This window comes from Rana temporaria, chromosome 6 (assembly GCF_905171775.1).
Source record: "Rana temporaria chromosome 6, aRanTem1.1, whole genome shotgun sequence".
In the NCBI taxonomy this organism is placed as follows: Eukaryota; Metazoa; Chordata; class Amphibia; order Anura; family Ranidae; genus Rana; species Rana temporaria.
In genome coordinates, this window is record NC_053494.1 from 157,653,884 (window position 1) to 157,676,097 (window position 22,214).

Here is a 22,214-nt window from a genome sequence, read left to right on the forward strand (position 1 = left end):
AGACAATTCATGTAGCATGTACTTCCTAGAATCTATTTGCCCTCAGCTTAGGCATGCAGGCACAGGGGTATGCTTAGCTAAGAATACCCCTTCTCCATATGAAATAAAAAAATGCTCATGAAGACTCCTGAAGACATAATTTTGGCTTAGGCCAGAAACCAACTGAAGAAATCTAGAAACAAGTAGGTATAACATACCTTCCTATTCCTTCTATTTACTAAGGCTAGCAGCATAAGGATTAAAATAGTTAAAGCGGGAGTTCACCCTAAAAAAAAATTTTAAGATTACATTCATGCTCATTTTGTCAAGGGGAATCGGGTAGTTTTTTTAAAAACGAAGCTGTACTTACCGTTTTAAAGAGCGATATTCTCCGCCGCTTCCGAGTATGACCTTCGGGACTGGGCGTTCCTTCTTGATTGACAGGCTTCCGACGGTCGCATACATCGCGTCATGAGTAGCAGAAAGAAGCCGAACGTCGGTGCGGCTCTATACGGCGCCTGCGCACCGACGTTCGGCTACTTTCGGAAAATCGTGACGCGATGGATGCGACCGTTGGAAGACTGTCAATCAAGAAGAAACGCCCAGTCCCGCAGCCCATACCCGGAAGCGGCGGAGAAGATGTATCTCTACAACGGTAAGTACGGCTTTGATTTAAAAAAAACTACCCGATTCCCCTCGACAAAATGAGCATGAATCTAATCTTAAAAATTGTAATTTCTGGGTGAACCTCCACTTTAACCACTTCCCTACGGCCGTACGACTATTGACGGCCGCAGGGTGGTTCTAAATCTCTGAGCCGCCGTCAATTGACGGCAGCTCATTTCCGCGTTCCCCGCGCGCGCTCCCGAGCGCGCAGCGGGGAACTTCTGTACTGGCCGTGTCCCTTGGACACAGCCAGTCACAGATCGCCGTGAACGGCCAATCGGAGCGGCCGTTTCCTAGGCGATCTGTGCGGCCAATGAGAGATGATCTCATATGTTTACATATGAGATCATCTCTCATTCCCGGCTCTCGCAGACAGCGGTGCTGTCAGGGGAGAGAGGAGACGGATCTGTGTCTCTTGTACATAGAGACACAGATCGGTCACCCCCCCAGTCACCCCCCTTCCCCCACAGTTAGAACACTATATAGGGAACACACATTTAACCCCTTCCTCACCCCCTAGTGTTAACCCCTTCCCTGCCAGTCACATTTATACAGTAATTAGTGCATATTTATAGCACTGATTGCAGTATAAATGTAAATGGCGCCAAAAATGTGTCCGATGTGTCCGCCATAATGTCGCAGTCGCAATAAAAATCGCAGATCGCCGCCATTACTAGTAAAAAAAAATAATAAAAAAATAATAATTCTGTCCCTTATTTTGTAGGCGCTATAACTTTTGCGCAAACGCTTATTGCGATATATTTTTTTTTTTTTACTAAAAATATGTAGAATACGTATCGGCCTAGACTGAGGATAAAAAATGTTTTTTTTTTCAAAATTGAGCTATTAATTACAGCAACAATTAACATTTTTTTTTTTTTTTTCAAAATTGTCGCTCTATTTTTGTTTATAGCGCAAAAAATAAAAACCGCAGAGGTGATCAAATACCACCAAAAGAAAGCTCTATTTGTGGGAAAAAAAGGACGTCAATTTTGTTTGGGAGCCACGTCGCACGACCGCGCAATTGTCAGTTAAAGCGACGCAGTGCCGAATCGCAAAAAGTCCTCTGGGCAGGAAGGGGGTTTAAGTGCCCAGTAAGGAAGTGGTTAATATTGATTGAGCGAGTACTAGAAAAAGTGTGACCATTATGACCCTGATGTATGTTAAATTCTCCCAACCAGTGATTCCCAACCACTGGGTTGTAGTCAGCTGCAGATCCCCTAACCTCCCACAGTGCCACCCAACCTCCCATAGTGGCCAACAGTGCTCTTCAACCCCCCCCCCACTTAGCCCTCACAGTGTCCCCCAACTTCCCACAGTGCCACCATGCCCCCTGATAGCCCTTAGCCCTGAAAGTGCCCCCGCCCCAACCTCCTATAGTGCCACCAAGCCCCCTGCAGTGACCCCTAGCTTGCTGAAAAGCCACCAGTCCCCATAGCGAGTCAAACCTCCAACACTGTACCACAGCACCCCTAAGCTCCTGCAGTTCCCTATAGCCCAGGCCCACTTGCCTGCTCGCATTTTGTGAGTGGATTTTGAGGGCTGGCGAGTGTGGGCTGCCAGGGAGCAGGGGGGTGAGCACCACCATCAGCCTGGGTTGTATGGGAGCCTTTCTCGCAGCGATCGTAGGGAATGAGAGAGGAGAGCCACCGCCTGGTTGATCAGAGCACGGGGAACATAACAGCTTTCATTTCAATAGCTGTGTGTTCCCCACCGCGCGCCGTCATATACAGCCCCTCCTCTTTGTTTGGGTACTATAATAGACAGATCACCCGTCCAATCCTGGGACGGGTGATCTGTCTATCAAAGTTCCCTGGACAAGGGGGGGGCTGTATATGCCGGCGCGCGGCGGGCAACACACAGCTATTGAAATTAAAACTGTTATGTTCCCCGAGCTCTGATTAACCCCGGCGGCGTCATCGGCTCTCCTCTCTCTTCCCCTGCACAGGTAGGCTGCATTACTGACACAGGCTGCATTGGGGACACAGGCTGCATTGAGGACACAGGCTGCATTAGTGACACAGGCTGCATTAGTGACACAGGCTGCACTGGGGACACAGGCTCCATTGCTGGCAAAGGCTGCACTGGTGGGCACAGGCTGCTTTGGGGAAACGGGCTGCATTGGTGACACAGGCTACACTGGCAGACACAGGCTGCACTGGCGGACACAGGCTGCATTGGTGGACACGGGTAGGCTGCATTTTTGGGCACGGATAAAGTTTTTGTTAACATTTATTTTTATAACTTAACTCTGCATAAAACATTTAAGTGTTATTTAATGAGATAATTTATGAGGGCGTGTTAAGGGGTGGGGCAGGGTAGGGGTTGAGCGGGGCAACTGGTGGCGAGTGAGGCCGCGTACAGACGAGCATACATGTACGATGAAACCGGTCCGCCGGACCGTTTTCACCGTACATGTATGCCCGGGGATTTCTGTATGGTGGCTGTACTCACCATCATACAGAAATCCGCGCGTAAATAATACGCGGGGCGTGTCCGCGCCGTCGCCGCGGCGATGACGCGGCGACGTGGGCGGCCCTGCCAGTTAAATGCTTCCACGCATGTGTCAAAGTCATTCGACGCATGCGAGGGATGGCGGGCGCTCGGACATGTACGGTAGGTCTGTACAGACGACCGAACATGTCCGAGCAGGCAGGATTCCAGCGGGCTATTTTAAAACAAGTCCGGAAATATTTGCCCGCTGGGAAAAGGCCCGGCGGGCAAATGTTTGCTGGAATCCTGCCCGCTCGGGCCTACACACGACCGAACATGTCTGCTGAAACTGGTCCGCGGACCAGTTTCAGCAGACATGTTCGGACGTCTGTACGGGGCCTAACCCTTGAGGCCTGGCTAGTAGCTCAGGACTTGAAAATTTGAGCCTGGCTATAGCCTCCCACAATTTCCCTGCAAAGCTTCCAGCCTTCTTGATAGACACCCAGCCCCCACAGTTGCCCCCTATATTAGTACAGGGATGAACAATCCTCACTGTCTTTAAAGAGGAACTCACACAGAAAATAAAAATGTGCAGGGGACCATATGATAGTTTATACTTTACCCTGCACATTTTCTTCTCAGTCAATCTGCTTAGCAATTACCCAACATGAATCTAAGGCCGCGTACACACGATCAGTCCATCCGACGAGAACAGTCCGAAGGACCGTTTTCATCGGTTAACCGACGAAGCCGACTGACGGTCTGATGTGCCTGCACACCATCGGTTAAAAAAACGATCGTGTCAGAACGCAATGACGTAAAACACACGACGTGCTGAAAAAAAACAAAGTTCAATGCTTCCAAGCATGCGTCGACTTGATTCTGAGCGTGCACGGCCCTTTTGACCGGTGCCTTTGCATACTAACGATCAGTTTTGACCCATCGGTCAGGCGTCTATCGGTTCAATTTTAAAGCAAGTTCTCTTTTTTTTGACCGAAGAATAACTGACCGATGGGGCCCACACACGATCGGTTGTGACCGATGAAACGGACCTTCAGTCCGTTTTCATCGGTTTTGACCAATCGTGTGTACGCGGCCTCAGTCACTAATGAAGAAAGTTGACTTGCCAATTTATTGTTTTATGCTTATGATAAAGAATTGCATTGTATTTTTTTTTCTCTTTTTTCAAATATATTTTTTTTGCTTTATTATTTTATTCCATACGTATTCATTCACTGATTTGAATGTATGTCAGCTTGATGTTTATACATTATGTTTATACAGTGAAAAATGTTAATACCAAGGAGAGTATGTCAATGAAAAAGCAGCAACATCAAATGCCGCGTACACACGACCATTTTTAATGGTCTAGAAAAAACAATTTTTTTTTCAACACGATTATTACTGGCTGATTATAAAATACTTACCTCGGAACGAGGTGAAGAACACTTACCTGGTCCACACCGAGCGAGATGTCATCTTGCTCCGGCGTGTCTTCCGGGTATCGCCGCTCCAGCGCTGTGATTGGCTGGAGCGGCGATGAGGTCACTCCCGCGCGTGCGCCCGGGAGATTTAAATTCGGCAAGGTCCGAAGCTGCCGGCCCGTTCGCCGTGGATCCCCCTGCACATGCGCTGCTGCAATCAGTGGCGCATTGCGAGGGGAATATCTCCTAAACCGTACAGGTTTAGGAGATATTCTTTATACCTACAGGTAAGCCTTATTATAGGCTTACCTGTAGGTAAAAGTGAAAAAAGTGGGTTTACAACCACTTTAAGCCTGCCTTGCCTACACACGATCGTGAAAAAAACAAATGCTCTAGCAAAGCGCGGTGATGTACAACACGTAGGACAGCACTATAAAGGGGAAGTTCCGTTCGGATTGCGCCACCATTGGAGCTGCTTTTGCTGATTTCGTGTTAATAAATGTTTGGTGAGAGACGTTGCGCACTTTTCAGTCTGTTACAGCGTGATGAATGTGCTATCTCCATTATTAACTTAACCAGAACGAGCGCTCCCGTCTCATAACTTGCTTCTGAGCATGCATGTTTTTTTCACGTTGTTAAAGTCCACACACGACCATTTTTTACAACGTTAAAAACGACAACGTTAAAAACGACCGACGTGAAAAATTTGAGCATGTTCTAAATTTTTAATGCCCATTTTTTAAGTTGTAAAAAATGCTCTGGAGCCCACACACGATCGTTTTTAATGACATTAAAAAAAAAAACTTAATTTTTTACATCCCGAAAAACGGTAGTGTGTACACGGCAAAAGAGTGAAAAAATGCTATGACTTCATAGGAAAGAAAGTAATATCATGTACTATTGCAGTACAAGTCGTGGGCAATAGGTGGCTACATAGTACCAGGTCATGTATACAGCTGTTATATTCATTGCTTGAAACTTGTGGTCCACTAACTTTTGGAGAGTTACAATTTCCAACATTTTTAAAGTCTGCGTAGAGCAGATACAAAACTCCTATATATAGTGCCACGTCTGAATTTTTGAAGACCAAAATGTGTACAATTATAACAAATTTCTATTTTGTCCAAGAGAAACTGGTAGCTAGACTTGTTTTTTTACAGCTTTTTAACAGAACTAGATGAAAATTAACTAACAACTAAAGTGATTTTAAACAATATCTTTATTCCTCAAAAAATAATACATCCACTACTTAATGGCCCTGTAATGTATTTTACATTACATTGTTTCTTACTTTGTTTATCTTTTTGTAATGTCCTCTGTGAGCTCCTAAATCTCTCCCTTTCCCCCTCACTTCTGTTTGTTTGGAACAAGCAGCAAACCTTGGTTGCTCTATGCACACTATACATCCCATAGTCCCTCCCGAGAGCAAGCAAGAGAGGGTGACTAGGTTCCTGCATACAGTGGGACCATGGAGAACAGATGTAGCCACCCTCCAGGAAGTCAAATTATTTTTTAAAAGAAGTTAAAAAAATAAATAGTTTAGTTAAAATGTTTGTTGTAGAAACAGCACCAGGGACACATTACTATACTCCCTGGTGCTACGGGGTTAGGATCATTGGTTGCAGTTGTGAAGCATTGACACTCACCCTCCTGTGCCTCCTCTCTTACCTTTCCACAGAACTTATAGCACTTCTTCCTGGAAAGTAAAGCATTCTCTAAATAGAAGAGAGTTGGATGAATGATAGGATCCACCTCTTCCAATCACAGAGCGATTTACATTCTGGGAAACAATACTATGGGGTAGATCCACGTACAACGGCGCATTAGTGCGCCGGGCGTAGCGTATCTAAGATACACTACACCGCTGTAACTTACTTTTTTTTGTTTTGAATCCACAACAAATTCGCGCCATAAGTTACGGCGGCGTAGTGTATCTCTTGCGGCGTAAGGGCGCGGAATTCAAATGGATGTAATCGGGGCGTGTTTTATGTAAATACGTCGTGACCCGACGTAAACAACATTTTTTTTAACTGCGCATGCGCCGTCCCTGGGGGTATCCCAGTGCGCATGCTCGAAATTTAACCGGAACAAGCCAATGCTTACGACGGTGACGTCATTCTACGCAAATTCCTATTCGCGAACGACTTACGCAAACAGCGTAAAAAATTAAAAATTGTATGTGGGAACGACGGCCATACTTAACATTGAGTACGCCACCATATAGCACCTTTAACTATACGCCGGAAAAAGCCTAACGAAAACAATGTCAAAAAATGCGCCGGGCCGACGTAGGTTCGTGGATCGCCGTAACTAGCTAATTTGCATACTCGACGCGGATTTCGACGGGAACGCCACCTAGCAGCCGCCGAAATATTGCACGTCTAGATCCGACGGCGTACTAAGACGTACGCCTGTCGGATCGATCCCAGATGCCGTCGTATCTTGTTTTGTGGATACAAAACAAAGATACAACGCAGGAAATTTAAAATTACGCCGGCGTATCAGTAGATACGCCGGCGTAATCCCTTTGTGGATCTGCCCTTATGAGTTTTGTGAATGAGAATGGAAGTATCTACAACAAATGTTTAACTAAACTTCAGCTTTAAAAGGAAAAGATAATAGACTTGGTTACATTTCATCTTGAAGTATATATGTTTTTTGACTCCTGCTTAATATCTGCATGGCTAAATAGCTTACAAAACAATATCCAATATTGTATTTTTATTTGACTAATGCCGACCATACACAGAGCAAATTTTGGCTTTGCCCAGATCCTCCTCTTCTCTGGTCCCTCGTCGGCTCTCCCCCCATTTGAGTGCCCCCACAGCAAGCAGCTTGCTATGGGGGCACCTGAGCCAAGTCACAGCTCCCTGTGTCCATTCAGATACAGGGCAGGGGCCGGGCACCGCCCCTTCTCTCTCCAGATTGGCTGACTGACTTTGATTGACAGCAGCGGGAGCCAATGGCCCACCTGCTGTGTCTCAGCCAATCAGGAGCGAGAGTCTCGGACAGCCGAGACACTTGTGAACATTGCTGGACAGAGATGGGGCTTCTGTAAGTATTAGGGGGGCCATGGGATGGCTGATGCACGCATAAGGCTTTTTATCTTAATGCAAAGAATGCATTAAGATAAAAAAACTTTCTGTCTTTACAACCCCTTTAAGTTCCTGGGTGGAGAATTGTTGGCAAACAGAGCCTGCATCTAATCAGACGTAGACGCTGTTCAGGTATTTTGACAGCTGGCAGGGATGGCTGTCAAAATGCTTTAGCCACAGCAGAGATTAGTCCATCTGTGTTGTATAGAGGAAATAGAGAAATCTGTTCTACACAGCGGTGGCCGAAAGTTTTGAGAGTGACACAAATATTCATTTTTACAAAGCCTGCTGCCTCAGTTTTTATGATGGCAATTTGCATATACTCCAGAATGTTATGAAGAGTGATCAGATGAATTGAAATTAAAGGGGTTGTAAGGGTACATTTTTTTCCCCCTAAATAGCTTCCTTTACCCAAGTGCAGTCTTCCTTTACTTACCTCATCCTTCCATTTTGCTTTTAAATGTCCTTATTTCTTCTGAGAAACGCTCACTTCCTCTTCTTCTGTCTGTAACTACACACAGTAATGCGAGGCTTTCTCCCTGGTGTGGAGTGTCGTGCTCGTCCCCTCCCTTGGTCTACAGGAGAGTTAGCACGCCCACTAACACACAGCTCCTTCTCTATCTGCAATGTAGAGAGCAACCTGACTTTCCTGTTGTCCAAGGGAGGGGGTGAGCACGACACTCCACACCAGGGAGAAAGCCTTGCATTACTGTGTGGAGTTACAGACAGAAGAACAGGAAATGAGGATTTCTCAGAAGAAATAAGGGCATTTAAAAGCAAAATCGAAGGATGAGGTAAGTGAAGGAGGACTGCACTAAGGTAAAGGAAGCTATTTAGGGGGGAAAAAAATGTACCTTTACAACCCCTTTAATTGCAAAGTCCCTCTTTGCCATGAAAATGAACATCATCTCTGCTCCAGCAATGTCTATCTTTTCTCTACTTAGCCTGGACAATTCTTAACATTATACTCCACAATGGAGATACTGGCCCAGATTCTCAAAAGAGTTACGACGGTGTATCTCAGGAAACACTGTCGTATCTCTGTTTTTGGCCCCGGGTATCTATGCGAGTGATTCCTAGAATCATTTTCGCATAGATACGGCCAAGATCCGACAGGTGTAAGTCACTTACATCGTCGGATCTTCGATGTAATTCGACGCTGGCCCCTAGGTGGCGTTTACGTTCAGTTCTCATTTGACTATGCAAATGAGCCTGATACGCCGAATCCCGAACGATTTTGCGCCGCGTAGTCGTCGTTTACGTCGTTTCCGTAAGCGTAAGGTTACCCCTGCTATATGAGGAGTAACCTTACGCCATTCCGGCGTATGCCATGTTAAGTATGGCGTCGGGTCAGCGTCATCTTTTTCCGCCGGTTACGTCGTTTTACTAAGTCGTCCGCGAATACGACTTTACGTCAATGACGCTCACGTCGGCGTCATTGACGTTTTCCGTCGTGAGCTGGAGCATGCGCACTGGGCTCTTTTTCCGCCCGGCGCATGCGCAGTTCAATCGGCGCCGGGGCGTGCTTAATTTGAATACAAGCCACCCCCTTTGAATTACGCGGTCATACACCGGGTCATTTACACTACGCAAATTACGGAGCAAGTGCTTGGAGAATACGGCACTTGCTCCAGTAAGTTGCGGTGGCGTGGTGTAAATGGCTTACACTACGCCAACGCCGATTGTTTGAGAATCTGGCCCACTGGCTTGGGTAGATCTTGATAGCAGTCTGCCAGTACATCCTAGGGATATTTCCAGAAGATCATATGTGGCTGTTTAGTGGGCATAGAGGAGGAGGGAGGGAGGGAGTGGGCTGTCATTTACCACTGTGTTTATGCCCACATGTGTGACTCAGCACACAAAGTCAATGAAAACTGAGCATGTGCAGAGCTGGCAACACTGCTCTGGAAAATCCCTAGCTGAATTGGAGACTTTAGCCTAGTACACATTGGTCAATAAAAACGGTCCGACATCAGGCCCGTGTGTATGGCAGCTGGTCCGACAGAAGCCAGCTGTTCAAGCATGCTGGAAAACCAGCAGCCAACCGGCTCCTGATCAGCGCTCTCAGCCAGCGTAGACACGAGAGTTCTGGCGGGGGGGCAGGGGAGATCACTGTACTAACGCTGGATCATTAGTACAGCCGCTCTAACCGGAACTGCAAGTTTTGTGGTGTGCACCTGGCTTTAAACAGAAGGTGGAGATAGAGAACAGCAGGATCAATCAGTCTTTTTTTCAGAATACAGAAAACAAATCTCATAGTGACTGAGTATGAACAGCATGTAATACAGCATTTATTGATCTTTTTTTTTATGATGTTGGTTTAACACAGTAAATATAATGAATACTGTATAATAAAAAAAAAAAGACAAAATCAGTACACATTTCTTTTAAGGACTGATTAAGATTATTTAACCTTAGAGAGTCTACAGATTTCATTTAGATCAGACCTGACCCATCGACTAAGATTGAAGCCTCATACACACGACCGAGGAACTCAACGGGCGAAACACATCGTCTTCCTCGTCGAGTTCCTTGTTAGGCTGTCGAGGAAAAAGAAGACATGCTCTCTTTTTGGCTCGACGGGATCCTCGGCAGTTTCCTCGTCGAAAAATGTACACACGACCGTTTTCCTCGGCAAAAAAAAAATCCCAGCAAGTTTCTTGTTGGTTTTTGCCGAGAAATTCGGTCGTGTGTGCGAGGCCTGAGAGAAGCCATTATGAAGCCCTATGAAGCTGGAAGTAGAGACCGCAAACATATTATTATTAAATGTGGTGGAAATAAACAAGTTTATTTTTCAAGTTAGCTAATGATATTCCAATACAAATGGAAAAAAATTAAAAATAAATACATGCCTTTAAATATGGAGCTTTAGCTACTATGTTGGGATAATTGTTCATTCTCTGTGACCAAAGCGGCCTTCTACGTTCAGTTTTTTTTTTATGATTAGATCTAACATGATCAGTTTTCAAACTTGTTTTCTGTTGTGTGGTTTCCTTTTTCTAGAAGCACATTACAATACCACTGAATGATCTTCAGCAGCAGCTTGATAACATGGAACGTGACAGTGTGATGTGGAATGTGGAAAAGAAGGAGGAAAAAGCGCCAAGCAGTCCTAACGCAGCATCCATGGAAGATGTAAATGAAGTAAGATGAGAGATAACCATTTTAATTATCTAGTAAATAGCAAAGGAAAAGAAAAGAAACTTCAACTTAGTGCCTAGGTTCACATTGGAGCGAATTGTCATGCGATTTGACAGATCAAATCGCATGACAATCGCAGCCTATTGGTGGCAATGGCACTGTTGCGACACCGATTTTGCGGCACTGCACCGATTTGCAAAAGTAGTTCCTGCACTACTTTTGCCGGTTTCAGGTGTGACTTCAATAGACATCTGTGTATGAAGCCACACAGATGTCTATCAAGTAGCACCTGAAATCGCGCTGACCTTGCTACTTTGAAATCGCGCTACTTCAAGTAAAGTAGCACGATTTCAAAGTAGCATCAGTGTGAACCAGGGCAGTAGAAGATTTTACTTTTGTGCTACTATGAGGCCTCGTACACACGTCCGAGGAACTCGACGTGCCAAACACATCGAGTTCCTCGTCGAGTTCAGTGTGGAAGCCGCCGAGGATCTCGGCGGGCCGACTTTCCTCATTGAACAACGAGGAAATAGAGAACATGTTCTCTATTCGGCCCGACGAGTTCCTCGTCTGCTTCCTCGCTGAAAAGTGTACACACGACCGAGTTTCTCGGCAGAATCCAGCTCCGATCGAGTTTCTGGCTGAATTCTGCCGAGAAACTCGGTTGTGTGTATGGGGCCTGAGGCTAACCCTTTGTTACACATGCGCATACATTTAAAGTGCATCTTTCCTCTTCAACCACAGGTTGTCCTGGTGCATACAGATATTAAAACATCTCCAAGTCCTATGTCTACTTAATTAGGTATTGTTGTGTGCAGGGCTTTTTTTTCTCAGAGAATAAGTAAAGGTACTCCCCTCTTCCAAATCATCTCTTGCCACCACCCCATACCCATCGCCGGGCACTGTCCCTTGATTGGACCCCCTCCCAGTTCTGGCACTTCTAGGGAAAACAGAAGCAAAAAATTATTTTGTAGTGCTACGTAATTTGTATGGAAAAGCAGTAAATTAGATCCCCAGCATCCAGCAACAAGACCTCCCCCCAAGCAACAATAGATCACCGCCAGTAACAATAGACCCCTTGTAACAAAATCCCACTCCGGCAACAATAGATCGACCCCAGCTGCAATGGACACCTGTCGGCAACAATAGCTCCCCCAGCAGCCAGCATTAAGAAGCCCACAAGCAGCCAGTAATTATAGACCATTGCCTCAACAGTAGATATCTCCCAGGAACAATAGACTCCCCAACAACAACAGACCCCTCCTCCACCGTATAAAATACCCCCAGCAGCAAAAGACCCCTACAGTAACAATAGATCACTCTCAGCAACAATAGCCCCCCGTAACAAAATACCCCAAATAACAATAGACCCACACACCAACAGTAGTACATCCCAAGCAAGAATAATAAAATACCCCCAGCAACAATAGATCTCCCAGCAGTCAGCATCAATATACCCACAAGCAGCCAGCAACAACAGATCCTTCCGTCCCTCCGTCAAAAGTAGATCCCTCTAAGATATAACTGTCGCTCCAGCAACTAAAGATTTCCCAGCAGCCAGCATCAATAAACCATCCAGCACACCCCATCACCCCTTACCACTACATACAGTACACTCAGTGCTGGAAGTGCCATAACTGTGTTCCCACTGAAAAAAAGCCCTTTTCTGTAGCTCCACTTCATGATTTATCTTAACACTGGGTGATGTAGCCCTGACCTCCCAGATGCACCCTGGGAAGGCTAAGTTGGCAATGCCTTCCAGGGAGTTCTGATGATATTTTGTACAAGCAGTAGCTCCTGCCACTGAGCATCTGCAAGATCTGGTGCTCATGTCACCACTGGCCTACACAGAGAACCAGAAAAAAGAACGCAACAGAAAATGATTTCTCTTAAAAATATTAGACCCCTTTCACAATGACCTGTAGGCAATGTAATACATGTTTATGTAATAACTAATTATATAGCGTGTAGATCATGTATAAAAATAAATGCAAAATGTATTTTCATTTATTAAACTACTGGGCATGCAAAGCAACCAGTAGGAGATGATAGTTTGATGTGAATAAGACCAAGCCACAATGACAATGTGGGGTTGATTTATTAAAGGCAAATAGGCTGTGGACTTTGCATAGCACAGTTGCACTCTGCAAGAGAAGTTGCTTCAGAGCTTAGTAAATGAGCAGAAGTTCTTCTGACTTCCACCATCCAATCATGTGCATGCAAAAATAAAAAAAAATTTCCTTGCATGTGATTGGGTATTCTTTGCAAAGTGAAGCTTTACTTCATTCACTAAGCTCTGGAGCAACTTCACTTTGCAAAGCGCAAAGGCCCAGATTCACAAAGGGCTTACGACGGCGCAACGCAATGTACGCCGTCGTAAGTCCTAATCTGGGCCGTCGTATCTATGCGACTGATTCTTAGAATCAGTTACGCATAGATATCCATTAGATCCGACAGGCGTAAGGCTCTTACGCTGTCGGATCTTAAATGCATTTTTTTTTTTTGCCGCTAGGTGTCGCCTCCAACGTTTTCCCCGTCGAGTATGCAAATTAGAAAAATACGCGAATTCCCGAACGTACGCGCGGTCGACGCCGTGAAGTTACGACGTTTACGTTAGATTTGCGACACGTAAAGTTGCCCCTGCTATTTGAGGGGCAACCAATGTTAAGTATGGCCGTCGTTCCCGCGTCGAAATTTAAAAATTTACGTTGTTTGCGTAAGTCGTCCGTGAATGGGGCTGGACGCCATTTACGTTCACGTCGAAACCAATGACGTCATTTGGAGCAATGCACCCTGGGATATTTTCAGAGTGCCGCAGTACGTTCGGCGCGGGAACGCGCCCAATTTAAATGCTCCACGCCCCCTACCCGGCTCATTAGAGCTAGGCGGGCTTGCGCCGGGAGATTTACTCTACGCCGCCGCAACTTTACAGGCAAGTTCTTTGTGAATAAAGCAGATCGGAAGTTGTTGAGCGGGGGGGGGGGGGGGTCGAATCAAAGTTGTTGGGCGGGGGGTGGATGTTCCGCGAATCAAAGTTGTTCAGCGGAGGGGGGGTCGCCGGATAAAAGTTGTTGAGTGGAAAGGGGCAGGGATTTACCGCGAATCAAGGTAATCACGGGGGGGCCACGAATCGCGGAAATCGCAGGGGGGGTACGCGAAATCGCGGGACATTTGGACTGATCGCGGGGCCGCGGGATTTAACGCGAAACGTGGAAGATTCCGGCGAAATCAGGGACGGTTGGGAGGGGGAGGTATGACTCTACCACCCTCTGAAAAGCGCCCATCATAGATCGCTTTCTAGAGGGTCAGTAGAAACTGATGCCCATGTAAATAAGGACCACAAATATCTGCAGGGCTCATTATCACTGTTTATGAGTATGGAAAATGGTTGTATAATTGCAGTGTTCAATATAAGTGTCAGTTTTTTCTATAATCAGGCCATTTGCAGTCACCGCACTACACAGAAATAGTTCACAAATTCAGTTCACAGCAGCTGTCTGTAACACTTTTAGCAACAACTGTCTGGTGATGTTCTAGAAAGTTATCTTCCCCCAAAGCAAACGTCCAGATGACATGTCACAGTTGTCCCCCCTGATGATTGAATATACAATGAGTTTTGTCACCAATGGAGGGCTCTTCTACACTACAAAAGATGCTGATCGCAGCTGCCTTGAAGCCCCATGGCCGGCAAAGCCCCTTTTCACAGACAGTTGAACTAAAAATGCTGCTACTTAGGCAGATCTCTTAGGGCCACTACCACAAACATGGGGTAACTTTACTAAAGAAGTGACTTACTAAGCAAAGTGATATTCTCTAAGCTTAGGGAGTAAGGTGACACAACATGAAAATTCCTCCTCAAAAGTTACGTTAAAATTCACTTTGCAAAGTGGACATGCTCTACTCCTCTAGTACATTAACCAACTGGAATTTAAGTTGAATTTACAGTATATTTCAAGTTTTTAAATCTACATATGGATGTAATCTGCATATTTTAATTTGTTCTCAACTGTATATATCCTTTAGAAAGTGCTCTTCTTGTTAAAGTTTTTGGGGCAGATCCACGAAGATCTGCCCCGGCGCATCGTATCTGTGATACGCTACGCCGCCGTACCTTACCTGGCTTTGGTTTGAAACCACAAAGAATTTGCGCCGTAAGTTACGGCGGAGTAGTGTATCTCAAGCGGCATAACGGCGTGGAATTCAAATGCGGCGAGTAGGTGGCGTGTTTCATTTAAATGAAGCGCGTCCCCGCGCCGAACAAACTGCGCATGCTCCGTTCCTAAATTTCCCGCCGTGCATTGCGCTAAATGACGTCGCAAGGACGTCATTTTTTGTGACGTGGACGTAAATTACGTCCAGCCCGATTCACGGACGACTTACGCAAACAAATTTTTTTTTTTAAATTATACGCGGGAACGACGGCCATACTTAACATTGAGTATGCCACGAAATACCAGCTTTAACTATACGCCGAAAAAAGCCGACTAGAGACGACGTAAAAAAATACGACGGCCGCTCGTACGTTCGTGGATCGTTGGAAATAGCTAATTTGCATACTCGACGCGGAAAAAGACAGGAACGCCACCCAGCGGACGCCGAAGAATTGCATCTTAGATCCGAAGGCGTACGAAGACGTACACCTGTCGGATCTAACCCAGATGCCGTCGTATCTTGTTTTGAGGATTCAAAACAAAGATACGACACGGGAAATTTGAAAGTACGCCGGCGTATCAGTAGATACGCCGGCGTACTCGCTTTGTGGATCTGCCCCTTTATCTTTCTGGTTAGCTCTGGGAGTGGATTATTGGCATACAGCCAAGAAAGCGGATTGGAGAAAGGGCACACACCCCCACTCCACATAGGCAAAGCAGTGGCGACTGGTGGGTTCTTCTTTTGGGGAGGCAGCAAACAAGCAACACCTTCCCCCCTGGTGGGTTGGCAAAGATGCAGCACCCCTCGGCACTGACACAACCCATACTTAAGCGCTTGTTAGGTGGGGCTGTGTTTCCTCTCCTCCTCTACTAGTGTGTGGGCAGCAGTGGCTTCGGTATAAACTGCTCAAGCTACCTCCGCCATGTGTCTCCTCTCCTGCCAAACCGTTCAGGCATCCAATACGATCACCTGACGCAATAGGATCACCTGATTGGCAGGGAGGAACTTTAATGTGAAAATAGCGAAAATTTATTTGCTATCGTCACACAAGAGGGTGGGATTGGAGCGCAGTGCTCCAAGCCCACCCTTTTTTTAAGCCTATTAGAGCCTCTGGCTCTAATCAGGTGCTTGAAAAACACCCACCCCGCATTGGAATCCATAGTCCGGTGCCCTGATATGTAGATCAGGGGGCCACGCATGGATAGGGGAGGCAGCGCCCGTGCGCCCTCTATGGACGGGCCGTCCACTGAGGTAAAGGAAGAATGGAATGTGCAGAGGTCTGCTCTGAGACAGCAAGCTGACTGCTAATCTATTTATAGCAACCCCCCCCGACACACACTTCTATCTCCTGTCTTGGAGAACGTGCACTCTAACACTGCAGATATATGTGTCCAGCTCAAATTTCAGAAAATATTTTGGGGCGTGATCACATAACCATCAAACGCTTTGTTGCAAATAGTCAATGGGGTCCAAGAAACTTGTTGAGAAAAAAAGACGCAAGTTAACTGTCAAAGATTTGAGAAGAAGCAAACATGCCGCATACACACGACCATTTTTCACGATGTGAATTATTATTTTTTTTTTTAAATGTCACTAAAAACGATCGTGTGTGGGCTCCAGAGCATTTTTCGCGACGTTAAAAATGGGCATTAAAAATTTAGAACATGCTCTAAATTTTCACCGTCAATAAACTGGAGCTTAGAAAGTGCCGGCCAAATGTCACTTTCTGTAGCTGCAGTGGGTTCTCATTTCTTTTAAATTATATTTAGACTTTTAATCTCCCCTCCACCACTAGCCATGTCTTTACAGTAGCATTATGTGTGCAGTGGCATAGAGCAAAATTATGAATTGCACAAGGTACGCTCTGTGTGGATGAGTAGAAGTACAGTTGGTATACAATAACACACTACTAATGAGACCATTTTTTTAATGATGCTATTAAAGCTTTGCCAATACTGTCCTTTAAGTATAGAATAAATTGCCTAATGAACTTGCTTCCCAATCTCATTCTTGTCTGGTGACTGTACATGTCATGGATTGTCACATTCTGTATTTCTAAGTGCCTCTATTAGTAGGTAGCACTTGGAGTCCAGCCAAAGAATGGGAATTCCTAAAACAGCCTGCATTCCTGCTTACTTATTTAACATACTGGATTAGACATAGGCTGGGCTGAGTGACCAGGCAGCAGAGCATATAAAAACACCCTAGAGTTTAAACAGTCATTAGGGACTCATCAACCACTTACTTTCACCTTCCTAGGTGTGTTATATTTTACTGCAGACCCTATATTCAAGACTACAATTATTGTGTGTAAGGGGGGAACCAATGCGCAAAACCAGCCTAACTGTAAATTTTAAAATTATCAACTAAAATATATAAAAGCAGCAGCCACTACTAAATAGTGCTCACGCACCAGAAGACGTGTGTAAATTGGGGGTAAATAGAGGCGCTTGCCAATTAAAATAACTAAAATGCCAAATATCGCACAGCAACGTATGGATAGTACTGATTAAATCCAATATATGTTTCACTCCTTGTTTCCAATACCTTCAAAGCATCTAAATTGAGATGAATGAGGTGGAGATAGTGAAAATTAATAATACAAAAATAAAGACTAAAAATAATAATTGATAGTCAACACATTAATAGCAATCCAATGGTGTCATAAAACAGTGATAACTTGAGTGATAAATCCGTAGGAAGGTCCAAAAAACACACAGTGTAAACCTGGGTGATAAGTATTGTTAAAAAATAAACATCAATGTTTGTGAATAAATAATCTTCAAAATAAAAAAATATACATATGATATATATGCAAAAAATGTTGAATGAAAAAGATTGGTAAAAAATGTGATAAATAATTTCAAGTTAATTAAAGTGTTTCAAGTCAACCTCTACTAGTGGTGAAAAGTTCCAAAAGAAAGGTGCAAAAAAACTTTATTATATTTGATATTTGTTTTTATGGAAACTCTCCTTCTGAATATAAAAGTTGACATTGACTTCAGACTTGCCCTATCCACAGGAAGAAAATGGTTTCCAGTAGTTTTGGAAGGTTAGATAACCCTTGAAAATCAAACGACTGTTGCTCCTTTATTCAGTATACTCTTACAAAAGGAATCTGTAACCCAAGGTTTATTCTCAAAGCTTACCTACAGTAGCTGTTTCTGCTCCACTTAATATTTTTTAGGTTTAGGTTTCCATATTTCTTTCATGCACACTGAGAAAGTGACCCAACTTGAAACACGTTGACTAAATAAAATGATTTAGTTAAATCTGATTTTATTAGGTTTTTAATATACAAAACAAAAAAAAACAATTGCAGTAGTCTACATATTCATATCATAGATTGTAGTGTATCATTCAAAAGACACATAGGGGTTGATTTCCTAAAACTGAAAAATGCTAAATCTGGTGCAGCTGTGCATGGTAGGAAGTTCAGCTTGTTCAATTAACCACTTGCCGACTGGCTCACGCCGATATACGTCTGCAGAATGGCACTCTTGCGCAAACTGATGTACCTGTTCGTCGGTCTACAAAAACTATATAGCAGATGCCCACGCGCCCGCCACATGCCGTGGGAGCGTGCCAGTGGGTCCCTCGTATTTGATGTCCGCTGGCAGCCCACGATTGCAGTGAGGAGAGGCAGAACGGAGAACTGCCTATGTAAACAAGGCATTTCCCCATTCTGTCTAGTGACATGACAGGGATCTACTGCTCCCAGTGATCGGGAACAGTGATCTCTGTCATGTTTCAGTAAGCCCACCCCCCCTACAGTTAGAACACTCTGAGGGAACACACTTAACCCCTTGATCGCCCCTTAGTGTTAACCCATTCCCTGCTAGTGTCATTTTTACATTGATCAATGCATTTTTATAGCACTGATCAATGTAATAATGTCAATGGTCCCCAAAAAGTGGAATTTGGGGTCAGATTTGTCCTAGGCAATGTCGCAGTCCTGCTAAAAATCGCAGATCGCTGCCATTACCAGTAAAGACAATAACAAATAAATAAGAGTGCCTAAATCTATCCTGTAGTTTGTAGATGCAATAACTTTTGCGCAAACCAGTCAATATATGCCTATTGTGATTTGTTTTTTTACCAAAAATATGTAGAAGAAAATATATGAGCCGAAACTGATGAATAAATTCGTTTTTTTTTACATTTTTTTGGGCTATGCATTAAAGCAGAAAGTACATTTCTTTTAGTTATTTTTTTAAATTGTCCCTCTTTTTTTGTTTATAGTGTAAAAAATAAAAAGCACAGAGGTGATCAAATACCACAAAAAAAGCTCTATTTGTGGGGAAAAAAGGATGTAAATTTTGTTTGGGTACAGTGTGACACGGTCACGCAATTGTCAGCTAAAGCAACGCAGTATTGTAAAACATGCTCTGGAGTCTTCAGGAGTTGAAGTGGTTAAGCTTTGACAAAAAAATGAAAGCTGGTTACTTTCTATGCAGAGCTGCACCAGATTTTGCACTCTCCAGCTCGTAAATCAACCCCCATAGTTGCAAATATAAATGCAATGTATGTCGATACAAATATAAATGCGATGTATGTCGATACAAATATAAATGTGATGTAGCAACGTGTACACCATTTGTGTCTATGCACAGTTACTTCAGTTATTGTTGTCCAGTGTCGCCTATGTTTCACCTACGAAAGACAGGGGGAGGGGTATAGGAATTTTTTAGAAAATACAAGTTGATAGGTAAGGTTAGGGAGTAGAGGAAAAGAGTTAGGGTGGAGGTTTGGAATGGGTGGAGAAACAGTTGAAAGGATCCAAGGGGAGGGTGGGAAAATTAGAAAAACACTACACCTCTCCCCACCATAGCTGAGATGATAAGGAATTATATTTAGAGAGATGCCATGTGTGTGTTGATTCAGCCTTTCATATTCTGCTGCTCAAACATGTTCTAGGTCCATGATGGAGAAAAATACCCATTCAGTTTTGCCTCATACACACGTACGGGATTTTCCGATGGGAAAAGTTCCCGTCGATAATCCCAAGGGGAAAGCCGAGAACGTGCTCGGTTCAGTCTTTCCCCTAAACATGGCCGGTTTTCTCGACAGGAAAACTGCGATGGAGCTTTGGCCGGGAATCACAGCCGGGTGTATGCTCCATTGCAGTTTTTCCCATAGGAAAACTGCCAAAAACTGCGGTTCTCTTTTTTTGTCCATCAGTTCTTGGGCAGTTTTCCCATCAGAAAAACTGCGAGGAGCATACACACGGCCGGGATTCCCGGCCAAAAGCTCTCCTCACAGTTTTCCCGTAAGGAAAACTGATCGCGTGTACAAGGCTTTACTGGGGGAACTGCAGTGGCAAAGGATGACAGCTCTGGCTGTGGTTAAAAAATTATGGAGGATATCTTTTTGGTGGATTTTATGGAGCCATGGATCATGGATAGCATGTTTATTTGAGGATTGTTTCGGATGGCCATCCTATATAATATATGTATATTTAGAATATATTTCCAGGAACTTTAATCAGGGGTCATTCTAACGAAATGTAAGTCATATTACTGTCTGAACTCTGACATCATCAAAAGACATCATGGAGTGATGGATAAGACTAAATAAAAGTCTTTAAATGGTCAAAGAAATAGATCTCGGTTTTGGGAAATCGGTCTTTGCCAGCATTGTGGAAAGTCTGATCCTTGCAGTCAGAACACGCAGCCTGTCAGTGAACAATTACATGCCATTAAAGCGGGGGTTCCGCGGGAATACGTTTTTTTTGTTTTTCATATTCATCTGTCGCTCTTCACATAGTTAATGGGGTACTCACGTGTCCTTATTTCATAGGCCCCCGAAATGTCTTTCTGCCGCAAAAGAGACTTTATAAAAATAATTCCTGGAGGCTTCCATCTTGCTTGTGGGCACTCTGAAGCCCACAAGCAAATCCTTCCGGGATGCGGTAAATGCTGTAATGCAATAGTCATGTGACGTGTAAAATCACGCGAGAGTTCTTCTGCTGGGCTAGAGAATCGTCTCCCTGGCAGCGTCACGCTGTGCTCCCAGGAGACATAGCTAAGTAATCCCAGGAATCACTGCGGCGATCACAGCCGAAGCGACACGCTTCTCTGTACCATATCTGTTGGTTGTCTGGTTTGGGAAAAAGAAGGCATCAGCTTCTTACAGTGAGTGATTTGTTTAGGAAGAGGAAGATATCTAACCAGCCAAAGTTCCCAGATAGAACTCTGACAGTCTATGGGCAGCTAAGAGACAGAGTGGTTCAACCACAAAGTGCAAGCGTGACTTGTCTGTACAAATATGTAGGTTTTATCTATTTGTCTACAAATCCTTTTAAATGTATTAAAGGGATATTTTAGGAAACCAGTCACCAGTTGTTGGAGGTGACAACAAATGCTTGCAGGTCATAGATGACCTCATTCTCAATTTAACTTTGTTCGAGCAAGGATCCTATTATTAATGATATTCTATGTTACAAAGATGTTCGTACTATTCAAAATCAAATCAATTTAGGGAGAAATAGCAATAGTACTAGTGGATTTTATAGCACGGTGAAACATATTTTCTACAGTGGGTTACATATGTACCATATTGCTGGCACCTATAAAGCGAAATTAGCCTTTTAAGACCACTTTAACAAGTGTATTTGTTATTAGTTAAGAGAGTCTCCTTTATCTCTAACCAGGTTATAGCTCAAAATAAAATGAGATGCTATGATTTACTGTATATTATGGGTAGAAGTATTTACAACACAGTTCCCTGTAACATATTGACAACTGGCTGCATTTACAGGCAGATGTAACTTCTGTACCCTTACCAATGTCAGAGTACTGGAAGCAGATGTTTATCCACACATGGAACAGTATCCGGACCCATTCACATTTAAGTGTTTCGTTGTGGTGCATTAATGTGTACTCATTGAATTTGTGTTGAGGCAACTCATTTGTAATAAATAGGCTGCCAAAGCACCACAATGGATAAAAAGTTCACAACCCATTTTTAAGAACACAGTGCACCAGAACTCATGGTATATGTGTTGTGGTGAGCTGTTGTGCTTTAGGCTCTACCGTACAATGCACCGGGATGAATTCACAATAAATGGTACCACAACACACCAGACATAGAGAAGCTGAAACAATACAAAAGTGTGAATAGGCCCTTCATATTTTACCTGATCTTCCAATAGGTTTTAGCAGTTTATTTAAAAAAAAGTCTATTCAAGGCATCAAAGAATACCCTCCAATACAGGAGGCACTATTGTGGGCAAAACAGACAAAAGAAACTCCAAAAACAGTATACATTTTATAAATAAAAAGTATCTATGACATTGTTGTTTTTTGGTTGAGGTTCAGGTAAC

At 44.1% G+C, this 22,214-nt stretch overlaps 1 protein-coding gene across 2 annotated transcripts in view; it reads left to right on the plus strand.

Moving 5' to 3' along the window:
• The window catches only part of CCDC141 (coiled-coil domain containing 141), a 193,874-nt gene that overhangs the window by 150,541 nt on the left and 21,119 nt on the right, over window positions 1-22,214 (plus strand). For both annotated transcript variants that reach the window (XM_040357655.1, XM_040357654.1), the window contains exon 17: window positions 10,601-10,741. In XM_040357655.1, coding sequence (XP_040213589.1) covers window positions 10,601-10,741 — 141 coding nt within the window. The remainder of the gene's footprint in view (window positions 1-10,600; window positions 10,742-22,214) is intronic.